At 35.1% G+C, this 20,816-nt stretch overlaps 1 protein-coding gene across 3 annotated transcripts in view; it reads left to right on the top strand.

Moving 5' to 3' along the window:
- The window catches only part of UBR3 (ubiquitin protein ligase E3 component n-recognin 3), a 233,502-nt gene extending 220,096 nt beyond the window's left edge, over positions 1-13,406 (top strand). For all 3 annotated transcript variants that reach the window (XM_063088738.1, XM_063088752.1, XM_063088745.1), the window contains exons 37-40: positions 3,830-4,009; positions 9,832-10,041; positions 10,556-10,695; positions 10,993-13,406. In XM_063088738.1, the coding sequence (XP_062944808.1) occupies positions 3,830-4,009; positions 9,832-10,041; positions 10,556-10,695; positions 10,993-11,110 (648 nt within the window). In that variant the 3' untranslated portion in view covers positions 11,111-13,406. The remainder of the gene's footprint in view (positions 1-3,829; positions 4,010-9,831; positions 10,042-10,555; positions 10,696-10,992) is intronic.
- The last annotated feature ends 7,410 nt before the right edge of the window (positions 13,407-20,816 follow it).

Genomic DNA, 20,816 nt, shown 5'->3' on the forward strand with positions numbered 1-20,816 from the left:
CCAGCCTCCCACCACATCCCAAACACTTTCCATGGGGCTGGCTGTGTGCTGGTCTTTTGCGATGACACACTGGCCTGTAGGTGGCTCCTGTCTTTGGTTGGCCACAGCCCCTCACTCCTATGTGGGTACATGGGCACCTTGTCTTGCAGGCCTGGGGGCTGGTATGGTGCACTCCAAGGCCGCCTTCTCCTCTGCATACTACAAGCAACTTCACACAAAGGGCATAGATGTGGCTTTTGTCAGCTCCTGCTCTGTGTGTTACAACTTCTTCCCACCCTTCACTGGGACTGGTCCTTTCTCTCACTGCAGCTTCTCCCACCTTCACGAACTCTGCAGGTCTCTCCTTCCCTTCCCCCAAGCTCCAGTAGTCCCAGGTGGGTAAGTCTTCGCTTTTTAGTAGTTGTAAATTGATTGGTTCTTGGAGAGGGTGATGCCAGGGAATGTCTCTTCTGCCATCTTGATGATGTCTTCTACCTCATGTTTTCTTTTAATTCTGTTTTACTAGGAATACACAATTGGTTTAACAAAAAAATCAGTTAATTTAATTTACCATATTAATTGAATAAATGGGAAGAATGCATATGATCATCTAAATAATCAAAGAAAAAGCTTTTGACAAAATCCAACACTCTTTCATGATAGAAATATTCAAAAAACTAGGAATAGAAGGGAATTTTCTCAACTTGATAAAGGGCCTCTATGAAAAAACCCATAGATAACATTATACTTAATAGTGAAAGATAGGAACAATATTAGGAACAAGATGAAGATGTCTGTTTTCACCACTTCTTTTCAGCATTGTATTGAATTTTCTAGCAAGGCAGTTAGGCAAGAAAAAGAAATTAAAGGTATCCAGTTTATAAAGGAAGAAGTAAAACAATCTCCGTTTGCAAATTAGGTGATCTTATATGTAGAAAATCAAAAAGAATCTCCAAAAACCTCTTAGAGCTAATAAATGAATTCAGCAAGGGTACAAGATACAAGGTAAATGTAGAAATAATCCATTGTATTTCTGTATGCTAGCAATGAGCAATCTGAACATGAAATTAAAAAATAATTTATAATAGGGGGGATGAAAATATTCTGGAATTAGATAGTGGCAATGGTTGCAGAATTTTGTGAATATAATGAAACCCATTGAATTGTACACTTTAAAAAGGTGACATTTATGGTATGTGAATTACGTCTGAAAACAAACAAAAAAAGTGTGTGACAATGGATTTGTATTAAAAATATATCAAGGCAGGAGCCAAAGGCAGCCCCCTTCTGCCCAGAAACAGACAAGGAGCATGCTGAAAACACCACTTCCTCACAGGTGGCCCACTACAACCACCACCTCAGCCACAGCTGCTGCAGAAGTGGCTCGACGCCACAGTAGTAGCCACAGCTACCATGCAGGTGGCCCATCAGACACCCAACTGCAGTGACACAAGGAGGGTCACTGGTGGAGACCAGAGAAAGAGGAAGACATTTTCTCCTCAAAGCCCATTCTAGCATAATAGAAGAGGCAACTGTTTTTCATGCCCCTGCTTTCTGATTCTTGTAATTTCTGTCTTTCTTTTTTTCTTGGTCAGTCTAGATAAAGGATTACCAATTTTGTTGTTCTTTTTAAAGAATAAAAAACAAAAAACACTATTAAGCAGTCTACAAAGCACCATTGATGTAAATATTTTAATCAAACATTAACTTTACATAATTCTTTTAGGGTATAGTAATCTTTATACGTATTGTGTAACTTGCTAAATATGTAACTATCATTCATTTTCATTGACAGACTTTTTATGGGAGATTGAAATCAAGCTCAAAACTAATTTCTTAAAAAAAAAACAACAAGAACTTTTATAGCTCAATAATAAAACAAAAAAACCCAACACAAAAGTGGACAAAAAATTTGAATAGACACTTCTCAAAAGAATATGTATGAATGGCTAACAAGCAGATGGAAAGGTGCTCATCATCATTGTTTATTAGAAAAGTACAAATTAATGTCACAAGTGATAATACCAGCTGTTGGTGAGGATTTATAATACATAGAATTCTCATTTGTTACTGGTAGGATGCAAAATGGTATAGTCAACCTGGAAAAAGTTTGGCAATTTCTTTAAAAAATGAAGCATATGCTTACTGTACAACCCAACAATTTCTTACCAAAAATAAATGAAAACATGGGTCCACATAAAGACTTTTAAGTGGATGTTCGAAACAGCCTTATTTGTGATAGTCAAAAACTGAAAACAACCCAAAAGTCCATTAACAGGTGAACACATGAGCAAAATGTGATATATTCATACAGTGAAATACCACTCAGCAATTAAAATGAATGGAATACTGATGTACACAATAACATGAGTGAATCTCAAAATATTATGCTAAGTGAAAGAGGCTGGGAACAGAAGATTATGTACTATATGATTCCATTTATATGAAATTTTTTTTTATATATGAAAAATTTTAAAAAGCCAAAACTATAATGGCAGAAAGTGGATCAGTGGTTGCTTGGGGTGGGATTGACTGCACAGGAGCACAAGCAAATTTTTTGGACTGATGGAATTGTTCTAAAATTTTATTGTGGTGGTAGTTGCGTGACTATACCTTTACCAAAATTCATGAAACTACACTCAAAGTGGATAAATTTTTGGTATGTAAATTATGCCTCAGTAAGTTTTTTAAAATGCCTTCTTTGTGTAGATATATAAATGGAGGATTTATAGCCTCATTTGTAGAATTTTAAAAATTAACGTCTTTTTCAGTCTGTATATCATTTGCTTTTTAATCTTTATTTCTTATTTGTAGCATATTTCAGAATTTTCTAGTTAGGGTGCATAATTAGTTAAATTTTGCAAGTGTCTGTTGAATGTCTATTTTGTGTCAAGCACTGGGAGGACAGAGCCCCTACTTCCAGGGTACTCACAGTGTTATAGGAAGGCCAGCTTATTTTTAAAGTTATTAATAGAAAACTTAAGTGCAAGAGTAGAGATATTTACAAAGTATGGAAGGATTCATTTTATCTGAATGGAGCTGAGTGGTCTGAGGTCTTATTAAGTGGGTAAGGAAGGCTTCCCTGGGGAGGTAGAATTGGGAAGACATTAGGAATTGATCCAGCAGACAAAGGGAGTAGACACACTAGCCTTCTATATGGTCTTTTGGTAAAATAAGTAGAGATTGGGGAATCTATTTTTGTGTTTATAAGACTAAGAAACTTCTTTAAAAATCAACTTTCAGGATATGAGTCCTTGGATCACTGATTTCTCTGGTTCTTTTACTAGTGGATAGAGCTTTCAATTGCTTGGCTCTTAAATCTCTCAAGTTTTTTAAAAAATCCACCCTCTTTTTTTTTTTTTTTTTAAACTGACTTTTTTCACACTTATTCAGAGTCCAGGCAAATTATTTAGACCTACTTCTTGTGAATTCCTTGTTTTTACTATTCTTTATCTGCACTAACAACCAATGTCTTTTAATCTAAAAGTAGCTTTCTCTTTGCCCCAAATTAGCATTTGCTTTCACAGAGTAGCTAGGTTCTATAGACTATATTCATCAGATTTGTGACAATTCTATTTAAAAACTAAATGTATAAAAGAAGTGGATGCTATGACACTTAGGATTCGAATTTCAAAGAGAAATATTTTGGAGTTATTTGGATATAATAGCTAGGAACCATTTTCTCTCTTCTTTGCTACTCCTACTGCCTTCACTTTTTTTTTCAGTTGACTCAATTAAGATAGTTTTCTTACTGTCCCGAAGTGATTGATAAGAATGACACTTAAAATATCTATAATAGGAAATGTTCTTGATGAAATATCTTGAGAACTTTTTATTTCATGTCTGGAAGGAAGAAGAAGAGTTTTCCGTTCTTGCCAGCTGCCTGGGACTGCTGCCAGCATTTTACCAAACAGAGCATCCGTTCATCAGTGCCTCCTGCCTGGATTGGCCAGTTCCAGCGTTTGATATTATAACTCAGTGGTGTTTTGAGATAAAGTCATTTACTGAAAGACATGCAGAACAAGGAAAGGTATGTAAAAAGAGTAGTACTTACTTGCCACAGTAGTGCTACACTAATAGGTGAGAGAATAATGAAGAATTTAAAATTTCAGGTCATCTGTTCTTGGCAGCATTTATTAAACTGATAAAATTGAAAAAAGGGTATACTTATATAAATTTCTTTTATGGGTATGTAAGCAGAAATATTTCAGTTGACAAAGATAAGGTATTGGTTATTACTTTTAGTTTGTTTTAGGTTAGCAGATTTTTATTGAATACCTTAAATAATCATAGCACTGTACTTGGAAGATACAAAGGAATTTTAAGGTAGATGAGGAACTTGTATTCTTATTTGAAGGAGAACTGTCTCATATTTAAAAAAAGATTTGGACTAGCAGAAGTAAAAGGTCATATCTTTAACTTTAGAATTTGCTGGGCAAATGCTGCCAGCTTCGCTGGTAAAAGGGTTTGTGTTGGAGATGAGTGAATTGTAGAGTTGGGGCAGCAGTGTGTGGCTGTGTATGCCATGGTTTGGTTTAGACCGTATGTAGAACTACAGTTTTCTTCCACATCTAGAACTACAGTTTTCAAGAAATGGAATGATATGATGAAATTAGTGTTTTAGGGAGGTAATTTTGGTGGCTTTTTAGTAGGTAAATTAGGGAGGGAAGTCAGAGGTGGTTTAGTTGGTAAAGAAAATCTGGACTATTTTTCTGTTAGTAAAAATTAGAAAGTAACTAATGCGAGAGACATTTGAGAAAAACATACAGGACTTGCTGGTCAACGGTACATGACTTTAGGGTCTTGAACTCAAGTCATTAGGAGAATAGTGACTAGTATATATAGTTCTGATAGGAACATGCTTCTGCTTAAACACCATTAATGATGCCCCATTGCTTATGGAGGAAGACATGGATTCCTTGCATGGCATTCAAGGATCTTCACCATCTTGCTTGCCTTTCCAACCTCATTCTGCATCACTCCTATGCTCAAATGCACTTGCTCAAATCACAAAAGAATGTTGCATAGGTGTGCTATACATTTTCAAGCTTCTGTAACATTGTTTATTGCCATTACAGAGAAAGGTAGGCAGGTATCTTCCTTCAGTTCTCTAATTGAATTAATCATTCTTCCAGTGTTTGCTGCAGTAAATGTTACCTCTTACGTGAAGATTTGTCTGATAGTCCATCTTCCTTTACAGTCTTAATCCCCTCCCTCCTTTTATTTGTGCTATATGACCACACTTTTGTCACTATCTCTAATGGTTGCCAGATTTGTCACATCTGTTTCTTTAATTTGTCTGAATTAGGGCTTCACAAAGCAGAAATTGTTTCTTATTTATCCTTGAATCTCCAGTTCCTAGAAAGTACCTGATATAGATTAATCACCTAATAAATATTTGTGGAACAATTAAGTGGTAGGATAGTGTCATTGTCTTCTGTTTCAGTAGAATTAGAACTGCTGAAAGGGAAGCTGAATTTCAGGGAAAATGAAAATTTTAATTTTGAACATCAAAGAGACAATAAAAAATTAGTATTTCAGTTGGAGATGTCAGACTAGACTTAATTTTAAAACATTGTAGTGAATAATAATGTCAGGATAAACCTAAATAAATGTCTCTGCTTTTATTTTTTCCATTTCTTGCTGAAATTTTAAAAAAGATGCTACCTCGTTTTATACCTTTTTTTTTTTAACTTTTATGCCATTTTTTCAATATTGTACAATATAGGTACAAAATTAGTATTTACGGTTACATTTTTTCCCATAATATATAGGAAAAACCTTTAAAACTTTAACAGAAAATACATTTTTTTTGAAAAAGCAAATATTTGTACATTTTAATTCCACCACTAAAGGAATATCCTGTACACAATTTTTAGAATAGTTGATGTCTTTAAGATGGATATTTTACAATTTCAGTAAAAAAAAATAACATGAAGCTTCTGCCATCGCAGATCACTGCAGTAAAGATATAAATGCAATAACATGTTGTAGAAACAATATATATATCCTCTGATCCTCTGATATTTTACAAACTTTGTACTGAAATTATATGATTAGAAAAGACCAATAAACCCACTTCCTAGTACCAGTTTTTTATTTAAAAAAAAATCAGTCATCTCCTTGCTATATTTTAAATACTCTAAGAGGTCATATCTGAGAATATACTTTAAAATATACAGTCAGTATAAAATAAGTTTGTGCTTGGTTGGCAGATAAAAAATGATGCATGTTTAATGTTTGTAACCAAGCTTGAATGTATCTTTACTATAAGCTTAAAAACAAAACAAACAAAAAAAATCCTCAAGGAGGTGAAAAAAAATCCCCTATGGGCCTGTGCATTTTTACTTGTATGATACATTTTTTTCTTTTTTTTAATTTAGCCATAACAGGCTGGAATTGCTGTATATATATATATTTTTTTTTAAAGGAAAGGGAAATTCAAGGAGTTATTTCAATCTTGTATATTATATATAAAAATATTTTTCCTGTCTAGTAATTTCTTTACTCAGAGATTATAGCTAAAATTTAAAGTTATATTTTAATGTCTGAAAACCTATGAGGAAAGACCTATGAGTAATAAAAGACGGGTATAATTGTAGAACCAGGGCAGGCAGAAAAAGTGATGAACGTATTCAAAATTTTTTGTCTTTATATGAACCATGGGTTAAGAGCAAGCCTGTAATTTAGATGAATGATTATTGGTATGGATATTGATGAAAAATAAGAAGTTGTCATTATAAATATTTAATCTTTTTTGTAAAATTGAGTGATAATTATTTGTTTTATAGTGAAAGTAGTAGGTATTTATTTTTGCTAATGTTGAATTTTTGCCAGTTTGAGTATACTCCCATTCGACCTGCATCCCCATTCCTGTTGCTGTTCCACTCTGTTCTTTTCTTAACCCTGACCCTGACCCTAGGCCAACCACATTCTGTTTCTAAGGAATTTTCAGTTTGAATAGGGAGACCTAGTAGAATAAAGGGTTTTAGGAGCCAAATAGTCCAACAACAGTGCCCTTGAAAGATAGTCTGTGAATTACTGCTTCTGAGTTTTTGTATCAGTTAAGATTCTTTGGTAGCAAACAACAAAATCCAGTTCTGATTTAAGGAAAACAAAACAAAAGCAAAGCACACAGAAAAAACCAGGATTTATTGGAAGCATGCTGAGTAATTTGCGGCATTGAAGAAGAGCTGAACAGGCATCCTTTGGGAAGAAGAGGAACCACAAGGACCTCTGGTCTGTTTTCTCTGAAGTGTTGCCACTGGATGACTGTCTCAGCCACTTTCCTTCCTTCCAAGTGTGTGCTCAAGATTCAAATTCTTGGGAGAGAGAATCTGATTGGCCTAACTTGTGTCATATGTACACCCCCGTGGTGGGGCAGGATCTTGTGTTGGGAGCAGCCCCATTAGAACTGTGTGGAGCAGGAAAGGGTGTTATTTTCCAAAAGAACTTGTAATGCTAATAATATAAGAAGGCAGAAAAGGGTGCTAGGCAGATTTTAAAAAGGAACAAACTGTTGGCCCACTACATTTACATCTTACCTGCCCAGCGCATACACATCCTTTTTCTCATTCATAGAGTTTCACTTCTGCTGCTGTTCAAAATGTTGTAACCATCTTAGTTACAACCGCATATATATCTATGACTTTCCCAAATAAGCAGCCTGAAATCTTATCCAAGCACTATATCATCATGCTTCCCTGCATCCAGAAGCTCTGGGAAATGTTCATTGTTCTTCTGATTTGTTAGACTCATGCTCAGATGGTCTGGAAATTTTTAATTATCACCTCACCCTAAATTCAATAGTAAGAGAAAGGAAAAGAGAATGAAAATGTTGCAAAAGTATATGGCATAGTAAGCAAGAAAATTTGCAGCTAGTCATAAAGCTGTAGCTAACACAGGCAAATATATATGACTTTCTTCTTTCACCTTCTTTGACCACTACCTCAATTGATTGGGTTTGTTTGACCAAGGATGTGACCCAAACTTTTTTCTGAGAGGTCTGATCATCTGGTGGTTGGTCCTGTCTTGCTTATATAATACTGTAATAGTTTTGTTTTAAATTTTCGCCTTTCAAGCTTGGTGCGTAGCAGTCTAAGTTCCAGAATACTGCTACAGTTGTACAACAATATTTTTATTCTTGATAATCAGAGTCAGTCCCTTCAGACAATGCCGAAAGTCATTCCCCTTTATTCTGCTAGTGGTATGAGGAACCTAGAATGATCAGATGATGTTTAGTTTCTAATTCAGTGGAACTATTATTATATCCCCTGGTAGAAGATAATGCACAGCTTCCTTAGGTACTAAAATCACAGAAAAGTCCAGGATAGCAATGAGGCAGAAATTTGAGACTGAATTTTTAGGTGTAATCATGAGAAGTGCCACAGCCACTTTCCACCCCCTGGTTTACGTATGTATGCATTCCAGCTGTAAGAAAGATCACCCATATGTACCAGTTGCTGTGTAAAGCATATACCTCATTATATGGGTGTTTTCTTCCAGCTGGTGCCATCTAAACATTCATCAGTTCAGTAGTTCATCATTTAAAAGACCAGTAATTTTTTCAGATGATCGACTGTATGTTATGATCAGTGAATTCTGTGCATACCCACCTATTGCTTTATATCTGCCTTTATGAAGGAGATACTTTGATTAGAGGCAGTGTGGTGAGGGCTACCAGGTAATATAGGTGTATAATCTAATCTATAGTAAGTATCAACTTTAGAGAGGACAAATTGCTATCCCTTCCACTTGATGGAAGGGTTTTAATGTAATCATCCCATTTCAGAATATGCCATCTTGAGTGGCACTGAGTACTGGCAGATGGCATGTTGTGAGCCCTTATATCGTCCTTATCCTTCTTTCCGTGGTCATTTTATCCATGAATTCATTGATAAGCAACAAACTAGCTACTTAGTTGCTCCATCAATTTAGATGGATTATGGCTGACTGTAGGTCATGTGAGATGATCACCATATAAATTGCCTGTCATTTATACAGTTTCTTAAGATAATAGATTCACACTATATTTTAAGAAGTATTTTAAGTGTAAATGGAGTAGCATCTGAAAAAAATTAGTAGTATTACCAGTATTTTTATACAAATGCAGATAGTGAATAAAGTATACCCTGTAGGGAAATTTAACTAATTTGACATGTTTTTCATACTTAATAGCAGGAAATTTTATGATAAGAATTGGCCAGCACTTAGAGATACAAAAGATCTTAATAGCTTGAAGTGTAACACATTTTACATATTCTAGAAAAGAGATTCTAAATTATAAAACATTAAAATAGAAATAATGAGTTATAACTATGACCTTCAGTAAAGAAAACATGAATGAATTGTTTTTTTTATCTGAGAAAGGTCAAAACTTGGTTTTAAAGAATGTGTAACAGGCTGGTAAGTTAGCTAACTTGGGAGAGTGTGGTGCTCGTAACACCAGGTCAAGGGTTTGGATCCTTACACTGGCCAGCCGCCAATAAATAGATAGTATAGTGATTTAAAAGTTTTGCATTATGTTTAAAGACAAATACACCTACAATATTTTCCATGCATGCTTAGAAATAATTAATATTTTTCTTTTAAAGTAATAAGTTTAAATGTTTTAGGGTGTTTAAAAAGTTACATCATGTTGTAATTTGAAACTGCATTAAAATAGAGAATGATAATTGTTGAAGTGCTATTTTAGTCATTTGTAAAATGAAAATGAGAGGAGTGTTAAGAAAATAAGTCACATTCTTAGAGGCAGATTTTCTAAAAAAATAAAAAGTCCTTTTAAAAAGTAAGTATTTTGTGTTTGTGACTTAAATACACAGGACTAATGAATATTTTTGGATAATATTTTAGGCCTTGCTTATCCAAGAGTCAAGATGGAAATTACCACACCTACTACAGTTGCCTGAGAATTATAACACCATTTTTCAGTACTACCACAGAAAAACCTGTAGTGTCTGCACCAAGGTTCCTAAAGATCCTGCTGTTTGCCTTGTTTGTGGTACTTTTGTATGTCTGAAAGGACTTTGCTGCAAGCAACAAAGTTACTGTGAATGTGTATTGGTAAGCAGTAGTAAATAATCATGGCACCTCTTCAAATTTAACTACTCTTTGAATTGAATATACGAAACATACTTGTATAGGGATTGTGTTTTGATTTTGATCTTTTTAATCCAGAAGAAGGGTTAAAAAAAAAAAAAATCTCCAAGGCTTTATTTAAGTATGTAAAACTTTTGTTAAGTACAATTCCAGTTCTTCTCCTTTCTCCTACTGTCCTTTAATGATAAATACTTATAAATGTGCTGTGAAACAACAGTCATCTATACTGTTGCGGATGTTAGCCTCAGAATTTGGTTGGCTTTTAATTGCCTTCCTAGATATTTCTTACCCAAGTTTCTCCTAATGTATTAATAATACAGTGTTGGGAATGGTGCGGTTATAAGCTTAAGTTAGATGAAATCTTATTAAAAAATTTAAAAATCTCTATTATTTAAAAGACATTTAATCAAGACATTCTTGGTTTTGTTACAAAGCACATCTGATTATGAAGTTCATTGATATGTTTTTAATTTTTTAGCATTCTCAGAACTGTGGTGCTGGAACAGGGATTTTCCTTTTGATCAATGCATCAGTGATTATCATCATCCGAGGCCACCGCTTCTGCCTCTGGGGTTCCGTGTATTTGGATGCTCACGGAGAGGAAGATCGGGATCTTAGGTTAGACGTGCCTGGATATATCCAGGCGTTTTATTGAAGACTGGTCAGTAAAAACCAGTGTGCCATCCCTGACTTTGTAACTGTAATTTTTTTTAACATTAAGAAGATTTGACAGTCCTTAATTTAGAGCTATAGTTTTTTAGATATCTTCCCTACCAATCTCCTGAGTAAATGTGAAATAAACCAAATTACTATGTGTACTTTTTGCTATGAAGGATCTATTAGAAAAAGAAATGTGTGTGAAATCTTCATTGTATTGTATTACTTTTAATACTTCTATTTTTCTTTTTATTCTAGGCGGGGCAAACCTCTCTACATTTGTAAGGAAAGATACAAAGTTCTTGAGCAACAGTGGATTTCTCATACTTTTGATCACATCAATAAAAGATGGGGTCCACATTACAATGGGCTGTGACTCGCCACCTCAGCATTGTATAATATTATCATTTTCATTAAGAATTTATTTTATCAACAATAAGCTTTAACTTAATTTTGGGATTAATGCTTTTGCTGAGGAAAAACAAGAAAACATACATTATGAAGAAGCCTTTCCAAAATTAGGTGCTTGGTAATTGCATTAACGGTATAATAATTTTTTTTTTAAAACGTATCTGAAGAACACAACAAAGAACAAATTATTATTTAGCATTTTTTTAAGTGCACAATTAATAAGAAGCACAACGTGTTCACAAAATCATTCAGAAATGATTCTCCCAACAATGCATATCATTGATACTAGAGTGGGTATGATTTGTATGAAATTATTTGGCTTCTGTGTGTTTTAATTTGTGTCTGCTAAACATAATGCATCTATTTCTTCTGCCATTCTTGTGTTGATTTGAGATTATGCTGTGTATAATTAGAAAAAAAAATGTAAAACATGATTTATGTGAAATATTGTATAGTAAAAGTTGGTCTAATAGTAGAACTTAAAAATTTTTCTTATTGTGAGGAATCTGTTAAAAGTTTAAAGCCTTGCTGAAAACTTAATTCATTCTCAGGAATTTCATAAATATGCTCCCCAGGTAAATAATTGAAATAGCTGTAAAATAAGTAAATAGCTGCTGTTAATATAATACAGTACATTTTGGGGGGCATATGTGTGGTTGAGGGGTCCTTAAAAATCAAAGTTTGCCATTTCAGTTGGAGAAATTACTAGAAGTAGTAGCAAATAGATTTTACTATGTAATCAAAAGGTTTAAGAACATATGCATGGCAGATTTTGATTCTGTGCATGCCCACCTTTTATTACCAACCATGTTTTTGTTTATATGATTGGATTTGAAATGCTCAGACTTCCCCACAAATGAACCGTAAGTTTTGGAACTTTCTTACCAACTCAAAAGGTTCAACTGTATTGTATTTGTGTAGTGTAATCACTGCTCTTTCTGCTTGGTTTTCTAAAAGAAAAGAAAGCCTCAGTGGTGATGACTCTTGTGAATGAGCAGTGCATTTGCATTCTTCTTAGAAACTGCTGTGAAAAGCAATTTTTGTTTGTAGGGTTTTTAATAAAAATGGGAATGATTGAGCTAACCCCACTCTATAAGTAGGGAAGGAAGATTACAGAAAATCATGTTATATATTACTACCAAGATTTTTTCCCAAATGATTCAGTAATTTGATGATTATTTCATATATAGAGCTATCAAGCAACACCTGGTACTTTGGACTTCCGTGGCTTATTACCAAAATTACATTTTTACATGTAACAATAAGCTAAAAACCATCTAATGACAAAATAGAAAAATAATGTCAGATCCGTGTTCTGAAAGTTTTTTGAATATATGACATTACAGATTATGAAAGTGGACATTAAATGATGGCCTTGTGATAAAATAGGGAAAGCAGAGCAGTACATATTCAAATGTGTTCAAAAAGTAAATAAAAATTACCTATAGTTCTACAATAAAATACATGGAAATAGCTTGCTATTTTTATATGCATTTCCAAAATATTAAGATAACTTTCTGTAAGACTAAAATGATTCTGTTTGACTAAATAGTTGTTCTTTCCAACACATTGCTACTTTTTAAAATACTGTATCATAAGTTTGGCCTATCATGTTTTTTGCATTGGTCATTATGAATACCAGACCATTTGTAAATGTGGTTGAAGAGCAAAATTCTAATTTACATCTCTAGAAAATATTGTTACAGGATTCATGAACTTGAATAATTCTACAGTTTGAAACTCTGATGCTATATATACATGGTATAATGTATTCAGACTTTGATTACTGCATATTTAAAGTGGAATGTTTTATGGTTGTGCATATGGATGTGAAGTGAAAATATTAGCCTTAACTTTAAAATTTGGGTATTTGATAGTGTTTATTTTGGTATTGGTGAATTAGTCACCAGTAAATTTTAAAAAAGCACTTGGTTGAAAATTGTACTTGAATACATACATGCATGCTGCTAAACTAGAACTTTAATTTTTTCTCCATAACTTTTTAAAGTCCCATTTATAAACCCACTTTTAAAAATAACAGGTCCAAGTTAGAGTGATGTGTGTATATTATTCAAAAAAAAAAAAATGTACTGGTGTGATATCTTGTATGAATGATCATTTATATACAGTACATTACTGTAGAAGCTAAATCAATCTTTATAATTAAGCAGAAATTACAAAACCAGGAATAATCAACATTGTAAGATATGTTAATAAAAACCTACTGTCATTTGGTTTGTGAAAGGTCCTTAAAATATTTAATGCTTACATGTTTTTCTTTTTTTCAAAGATATTGCCATAATATATGTGAGTGAGCTTGGCTGAAAAGATCAAAGCATAACATAAGTAGTAGTTGCTTTAAGGTGCAGCAAGTGTAAAGGGTTTGCTTTGTTTTTTGCCTTTTATTTGTACAGTTACCTGGTTTTTCTGTCCTTGACTCATAACAAGTACAATGCCTTTGCTAAGTGTGTGTGGTTTCGGTAGGGGGGGGAAGGAAATGGGTGTGTAGATTTCAGGAACACTGCTATGGTTCCTGCTTATTTCTGAAAGTTCCCAGCTAGACTTCAGAAACTTCAATTTTTTTTTTACGATAATGTTTATTTTGAGCAGTCTGTGGTCTTATTTGCATTGACAGTACTCATCCCTAACGCTCCATCCTGTAGCTCACTAATCAATCATCAGCTAGGAATCCATCCATTCACAGACCTTCTCTTTTATGTATTCTGATAGTTATTGATTTCTGTGACTTAGAAAAGATGCTGACTAAAAGCACTGAAGGCTTTGAGGGAGATTATGGCCCATGAATATATACTGTCTCCAGGATTGTAATTGCTAAGTCTCTAATTCCTGTTGTTGTCTTGTATTTGAAGTCATGCTGGGAAAAAAACCAAAATGAAAAAAAGCATGGTTTTAAACACTAGAATCAAATCACCAAGGCAAGGTCCATTCACTGGTGGATATGCCTGATAACTGATGGTTTTGGGGAGCAGATGACTTGTGATTGTGTCTTGTCTCCTTCACAGCACATCGTCCTTTCCTTTGCCTTATGATCTAGCTGGACGATATCAAACTTAGTTCAACATGGATGAGCTGGAGTGGATGGGATAGAAATGTGATCACTTCTCTTTTTATGACACTTCAAGCTCCCTATTAATCAGGCACATCAAGTATGGAAGAGCTATTACCTATCATCTTAATGAACAGTAATCAACTAGCAGTGGAATGAATGTGACCCCAGCTGCTGCCACACAATGAAAAAGCACAATAAAATCTTGCCTTTGTGGAGTTAAATTAATGTAAGATGTGACAGTACCAAAACTAATGATGGATAGCACAAGAGCAGACCAGAAAGAGTAGGGTGAAGAGTACAGATAAAGGCTTCAGCTTGAGGAGAAGGAATAGGTACAAGAGAAAGGAAGGAAAGTCTGGAGCAAAATAAGAGGATTCATATCTGATTCCCTCTTGGTGACAGAGAAGCAGAATCATGTGCTGAGAGTAAGCAGGCCTAGCATATCTGGGGGCTTTAGGTAAGTAAATTTAGACATATGCTAGAAGAGAGAACAGGCCAGAAATAAGGAGAAGCACCACAGATGTCATATGAGAGTCCAATGGGGTCAGAAGCTGTAAGTTTAATGGAGCCAATTAGAGAAGTTCTGTGACTTTTTGGAACCCTTGAGATCAGCAGTCTAGGACCTGAGGGATAGAGATTCACTGCTAAATTAGTTCATAGTTTGGGGAGTAGAGAGGTGGGTGCAATATAGAAGGGTGCGATGTAAGTTGTCAAAAGAATTAGGAGTGCTGGTTGAAATGAGTGTGGGGTCCATGTTGGATTTATAGGATAAATTGAAGAGTATAGGATTAGAAATAATAAGGTTTAATGAGCAGATTTCGTGGGAGCTTTCAAAAAATTTTTTTTGAAATTATGAAAAATTTCTTCAGTGTTGAAGCATTTGGATTGATTTGTTTAATATTTACTGAGCTTCTCCTGTGTGCCAAACACTGTGATAAATACGGGAAGTACAATCAAAAAGAAGTTGGATAATCCCTTTTGCATAGCTTTCTGTATGATTAATGCTACAAATGATAAGTGTGTTTGGGAAAGAGGGAGAGTGGAGTAGAAGGTGCTATAGAAAGACCCTCTACGCCAGACTTGGGGAGTGTTAGGAGGCTTCCAGGGAGCAAAGACGTCTAAGAGGATCTCCAAGTATTGTGTAGCCATTATTTGGGTGAAAGAGGAGGTATGAGGAGTAGTGTTTCAAGCAGGCATAGGGAATATGGTTTGCAAAGATCCAGAGTTGAGAGAGCACTTGTAGTTAGAGATCTGAAAGGGAATCATTCTGACTCTAAGCATAGGTGCTTTTAAGTGATAAGTTAAATCTAAACTACAAAGAGATTTGTAACCTCATTCTGAGTGTTTTAGACTTTTTTTCAGAGAGTGGTGGGAAGCCATTTTAAGGCTTTAGAGAGTAGAGTTGCATGATCAGATTTGCATTTTAGGACAGTTAATCTGGCTGCACTGTGAAGAAAAATCCAAAGTGTTCAGATACAACATGATGACTGGCTCAGTCAGGTGAGCTGTGGAGACAGACAGATGTGGACAGCATCAGAAGAGGCTTGACAAAATTCAGTAAAGTGTGGAAGAGCCAAGAACATTAAGTGCCTACTGTGTGCCAGATACTAAGCTTTATGCTGGGGATACAACATTGAACAAGACAGAAAGGGTCAGTGTCTGTTTACAGTCTAGTGGAAAACAATACTAATTGTTACAGGTCAACTGGATATTATCAGCAAGTTAGGCAGAGGGCTATATGAGAACCAGTGGACTCATTTAGTTTGGGAAGTTCATGGAAGGCTACATGGAGGAAGTGATGTTTGAGCTGAGACCTGAAAAAAGGGTAGAAGTAGGCTAAGTGAAGAAGGGAATGGAGAAGGGTATTCTGAAGTGTACAGCACAGAGAACCTGAAATAAGAGTGAGCAGGTTGCACTCAGGAAATGGAAAGAAGTGAAGTATGGTTGAAGCACAGAAAGCAGTAGGAAGCGTGACAAGAGATGATACAGGAAAGATAGGCAGGGATCAGATCATGGCCTCTTGAGCCGTGTTAAGGATTTTGGTCTTTATTGGCCTTTGTTTTGGTTTTGGCCTCAGTTTAGAGCAGAGGTCAGCAAACCTTTTCTATAGAGGGCTAGATGGTTTCTGCCACTACTATTCCAACTCTGCCATTGTAATGCAAAAGCATCATAGCATCATATAAGTGAATGGAATTGGCTGTGTTCCAATAAAACCTAATTTACAAAAGCAGACTGCAAGCCATAGTTTGTCAACTCTTGGTGTAGAGAATGAGAGGAAGGGAAAAAAGGAAGTTCTGGAAAACCATGCAGGAAGGTAATCAATAGCCAGGGGAGAGATGAAAATGGCTTGTACTAGAGCAGTGACAGAAACCATTTATGTTTCTGCCTGATGGTTGGCAGTGTACTTCATGAGATAAAAAGCAGTGGAGGAGGATCAGGGATAAAGTTGAATGCGATGTGTACAGATTTTGACATGATGAGTGTGAGTCTCCTGTGGGTCATCCAAATGGGTATGTGGTAATGAAAGGATTTGAAGGCTAAGTGCTCAGGATAAGATTCTGGAATGAAGTTCTAAACTGGGGAGTCATCCCCTACAAATTTGTAACCAAAGCCGTGGGAATCAACATCCTCCAGAGAGAAGAGAGCCTGTGATAATACCCTAAATAGCATCTTCATTTATAGGACAGGCAGAACATGATGAGCCTAAGGATAAGATTAACAGGGAGACAGGTAGAAAGGGAGGTAAAACAATTAGAATGTGAAATCCTAGAAGGAAGGATATTTTAAGAAAAAGGAAGTAGTCAACAAATGTCAAGTGCTGTGAAGAGGTTAAGTAAGATAAGAACCAAAAAAATATTGACTGGATTCTGTGACAAAGGAAGTAACTGGTATCTTTGATGAGGATAGTTTTGGTGAAATGGTAGGAGTAGAAGCCAGGACATAGCTTCTGGAGGTGAGAAAGTAGAAAAGTTTGACAATAAAGTGGAGGACTAGAATACGTTTGTCTGACTATTCCTAGCTTGGCCAAGATCTATCTCTGTCTGCAGGACATCTGGCCATGTTTGCATCAAAACCTACTTCTAATTAGTTTTTGTGTTTATTCAGATGGTATTGTTTACCATCTGAGTCTAGGACTTGAAGTCAGCAGACCTGGGTTTGAATTACCTCTCCTTTCATCAGTATATTGGTTAGGAATGTGCCCTGTTTCAAGCAACAGAAAACCTGACTAAGCAATGGGTTGAAGTAAGGAGCTTATTAGTTTGAGTCAAAAGGAGGTCTGGAGGCAGGCATACCAGCTGCTCAAGGAAATCATTATGGATCTAGACTCCTCCTATTTTTCTTTTCCACATTATTAGATTATAACTTTTATCCTCATAGTTGTGGGATAGCTGCTAGTCTCTGGGCTGCCATGAGCATGAAAGCAAGATGGCAGCTAACCTTTTTTTCCAGGCAAGATAAACGCAAACAGGCCAAAAGCCTCTTTCTAAGGCTTTGTCCTTGTTCAGCAAGAGGACAGCATACTTTTATGTACATCTCATTAATCAGTAATGCTAGGTGGCCACCACTAAATGCAAAGAAATCTGGGGAGGTAAGTATTTTAGCTTTTGAGCCTCTATGCTAGAAGAATACAAGGGGGAAAAAAAAGATTATGAGTAGCTTTTTGGTGGCCAATTTAATATCTACCATATTTGGTTTCTTATCTGTGCAATGGAGACAATAGCTAATGTGATGATTAAATGAACATAGACACTTCTGGCTTCCAGTAATGGCCGACTGTGTGATTCAGACTATATTAGTTATCTGCTGCTTTATAATGAATTACCCTAAAAATGCTGTAAAACAATATGCACTACATCATACTTTCTGTGGATTAGGAATCCAGCAGAAGCTTAGTTGAGTGGTTCTGGCCCAGGTCTTTTACAAGGCTGCAATTAAGGTATCAGCCAGTGCAATGGTCATCAAAGGCTTGACTGGGGCTGGAGGATCTTCTTCCAAACTCACTCATGTGGCTATTGGCCAGAGACCTCAGATTCTTGATATGTGGGCTTCTCCATAGGGCTGCTAACAATACAGCAGCTGATTTTCCCCAGAACAAGTGAAATGGGAGAGGGAGAAGGAGAAACAGAACACACAAAAATAGTCTACGACGAAAGCCCTAGTCTCCTTTATAACCCAGCCTTGGCAGTGGCGTATCACTTCTGCCAAACATACCAACCCTGGTACAAAGTAGGAAGAGATTACACAAGAGTGTAAATACTAGGAGGTGGGGATCATTAGGGGCCTATCTTTCTGAAGAAAACTTAAAATGCTGAATGAGCAAAAGTTGAAGAACCAGGATTTGTATAGTCTCAAAATACGTCCCCCAAGATATATATTAATTACAAAGGGAAAGGTAGTAACTTTACAGTAGAGAAATCTAGTAGATGCCACTTTAACCAAGTGATTAAAGTTAATTATTTCCAGTAATAAAACATATTGACTTTATGAATCCCTTAATATCACTGAGAAGTATGCAACATCATTTCTTAATATAACTGCAAAATTGTATATCTTCATTCCAATCATGTGAAAACATCAGACAAACTCAACTAAAGGACATTCTACAAAACTTACCAGTGCTCTTTGAAAGTGTCTTAGTGAAAGGTGAAAAAAACGAGAATCATTACAGACTGGCAAGGACTAAGGAGAGATAACTAAATGCAATGTGGAATCTTGGACAGGATCCTGACACCAACACATGGATATTAGTGAAAAAGCTGGAAAAATTAAAATAAGGTTTGTTGTTTTGTTAATAGTATTAAACTAACTTTAATTTCTGGTTTTACTAATTGTGCTATGATTATGTGATCAACATTTAGGGGAAGCAGAGTGAGAGATATATAGGGACTTTTTGTACTATTCATGTAATTCTTCTGTAAATCTAAAATTTATTCAAAAATAGAAGTTTAAAAAAATACGTATAGCCTAAGAAAACTTTCCTCAAAAGAAGACCCAAGTTCATATTGAAAGCCCACAAAGTACCAAGAAAATGGCCCTCAGTAGCCAACTTCAGGACATGGTCTAGAAAAACTATTTAACTATAGATAGAAAAGTTTTCAGGGCCTACAGGCAAAAAAAGATCAAATAATTTAGAAGAGCAATAGAATTAGAGTGGCGTAAGATTTTTCACAAGCAGTGTGCAAAGCAAGACAGAATTGAGCAGAATTTTTAAAAATTTCAAGAAAAAGTATAATCGAATGATTTTAGTTAAGTTCATGTTGTTCTTCAAGTATCAAGATCATAGAAAAGTAGTTTTAAGCATATAAATTGAGCCTTTCTAGAAAACATATATTGAAAGATTGGCTTTATTCAACCACAAGTAGTCTCTGGGGAAGCTTTAACAGAAAGGCTGATGGAGTTGAGGTATTAATTGCACTCTAGCTCTAGAACAAATCTTAGTCATGGATTGCTAATGCCTTTTAGTGCCTGGTGGAGAGAGAGAAATATTCTCTCTGGAGAATGATGGCATCATCCAGATTCTTAAATTATGCCTGAAAGTATTTCAAATAGAGTGAAAGAACACGATGAGATAATACATGTAAGTCAGAATCAAAGAAAAATAATAGAAACTGACACAGGGAGACCAGATATTAAAATTGTTTGACACATACTATGATTTTTTTTTTCATTTGAAAAAGAACCAATTAGAAATTCTAGTACTGAAAAAAGAACCAAAATTAAGAAATCAACGGAACTGTTTAATATTAGATGAGATACAGCTAAAGAAAGACTTGGTAAACTGAATTATAAATCAGAACTATCTAGAATAGAGCACAGAGACTAACATGGAAAATGAGTAAGAGGTAAAAGACATAGAGGACACTTGAGAGAGTAATAAACACACTTGTAATTGGAGTCCGAGAAAGAGAGGAAAGAGAATGTGGCAATGGCTGAGAATTTTCCTGAAGTGATGAATGACAATGAGCCCTAAATTCAAGTTCAGTGGATCTCAAATAGGATAAATAGAATAAAATCCATACTTAGACACATCATGGTAAAACAAAACAACAACAACAACAACAAAAATCTTGAAATCTGCTCAGTGGAAAAAGGATGGATTACCTCAGAAGACTTCTTCTGTCTTCTCAACAGTAACATTGGAAGCAGAAAGGCAGTTAAAAAAATCTTCAAAATGTTGAAAGAAAATAACTCTTAGAGATTCTCCACACAGTAGAAATATTCTTCAAGAATGAAGACCAAAAAAAAAAAAAAGACATTAAAAATGGAGAAAATTTATTAGCAACTATAATAGTCCTTTTTTATTGCTTATAACAAAATACATGGAACTGGGTATTTTATAAAGAAAAACAAAATTTATTGCTTACAGTTTCTGAGGCTGGGAAGAGAGAGAGAGAGAGAGACTCTCTTCTTTTAAAGCCCTCAGAAGAACCATACCCCTGATCACCATTTTTAATCAATTCACTATGGCCTTGTCCTACAATCCAATCACCTCTTCAAAACTTTACCTTTCAGTTACCAAAAATCGTGCTAAATAAGTATAGCTAAATGAAGATTTACTGTGTGAAATGATTTTTATAATGCATCATATGTGTGTATGTGG

Source organism: Cynocephalus volans, chromosome 1 (assembly GCF_027409185.1).
Source record: "Cynocephalus volans isolate mCynVol1 chromosome 1, mCynVol1.pri, whole genome shotgun sequence".
NCBI lineage: Eukaryota > Metazoa > Chordata > Mammalia > Dermoptera > Cynocephalidae > Cynocephalus > Cynocephalus volans.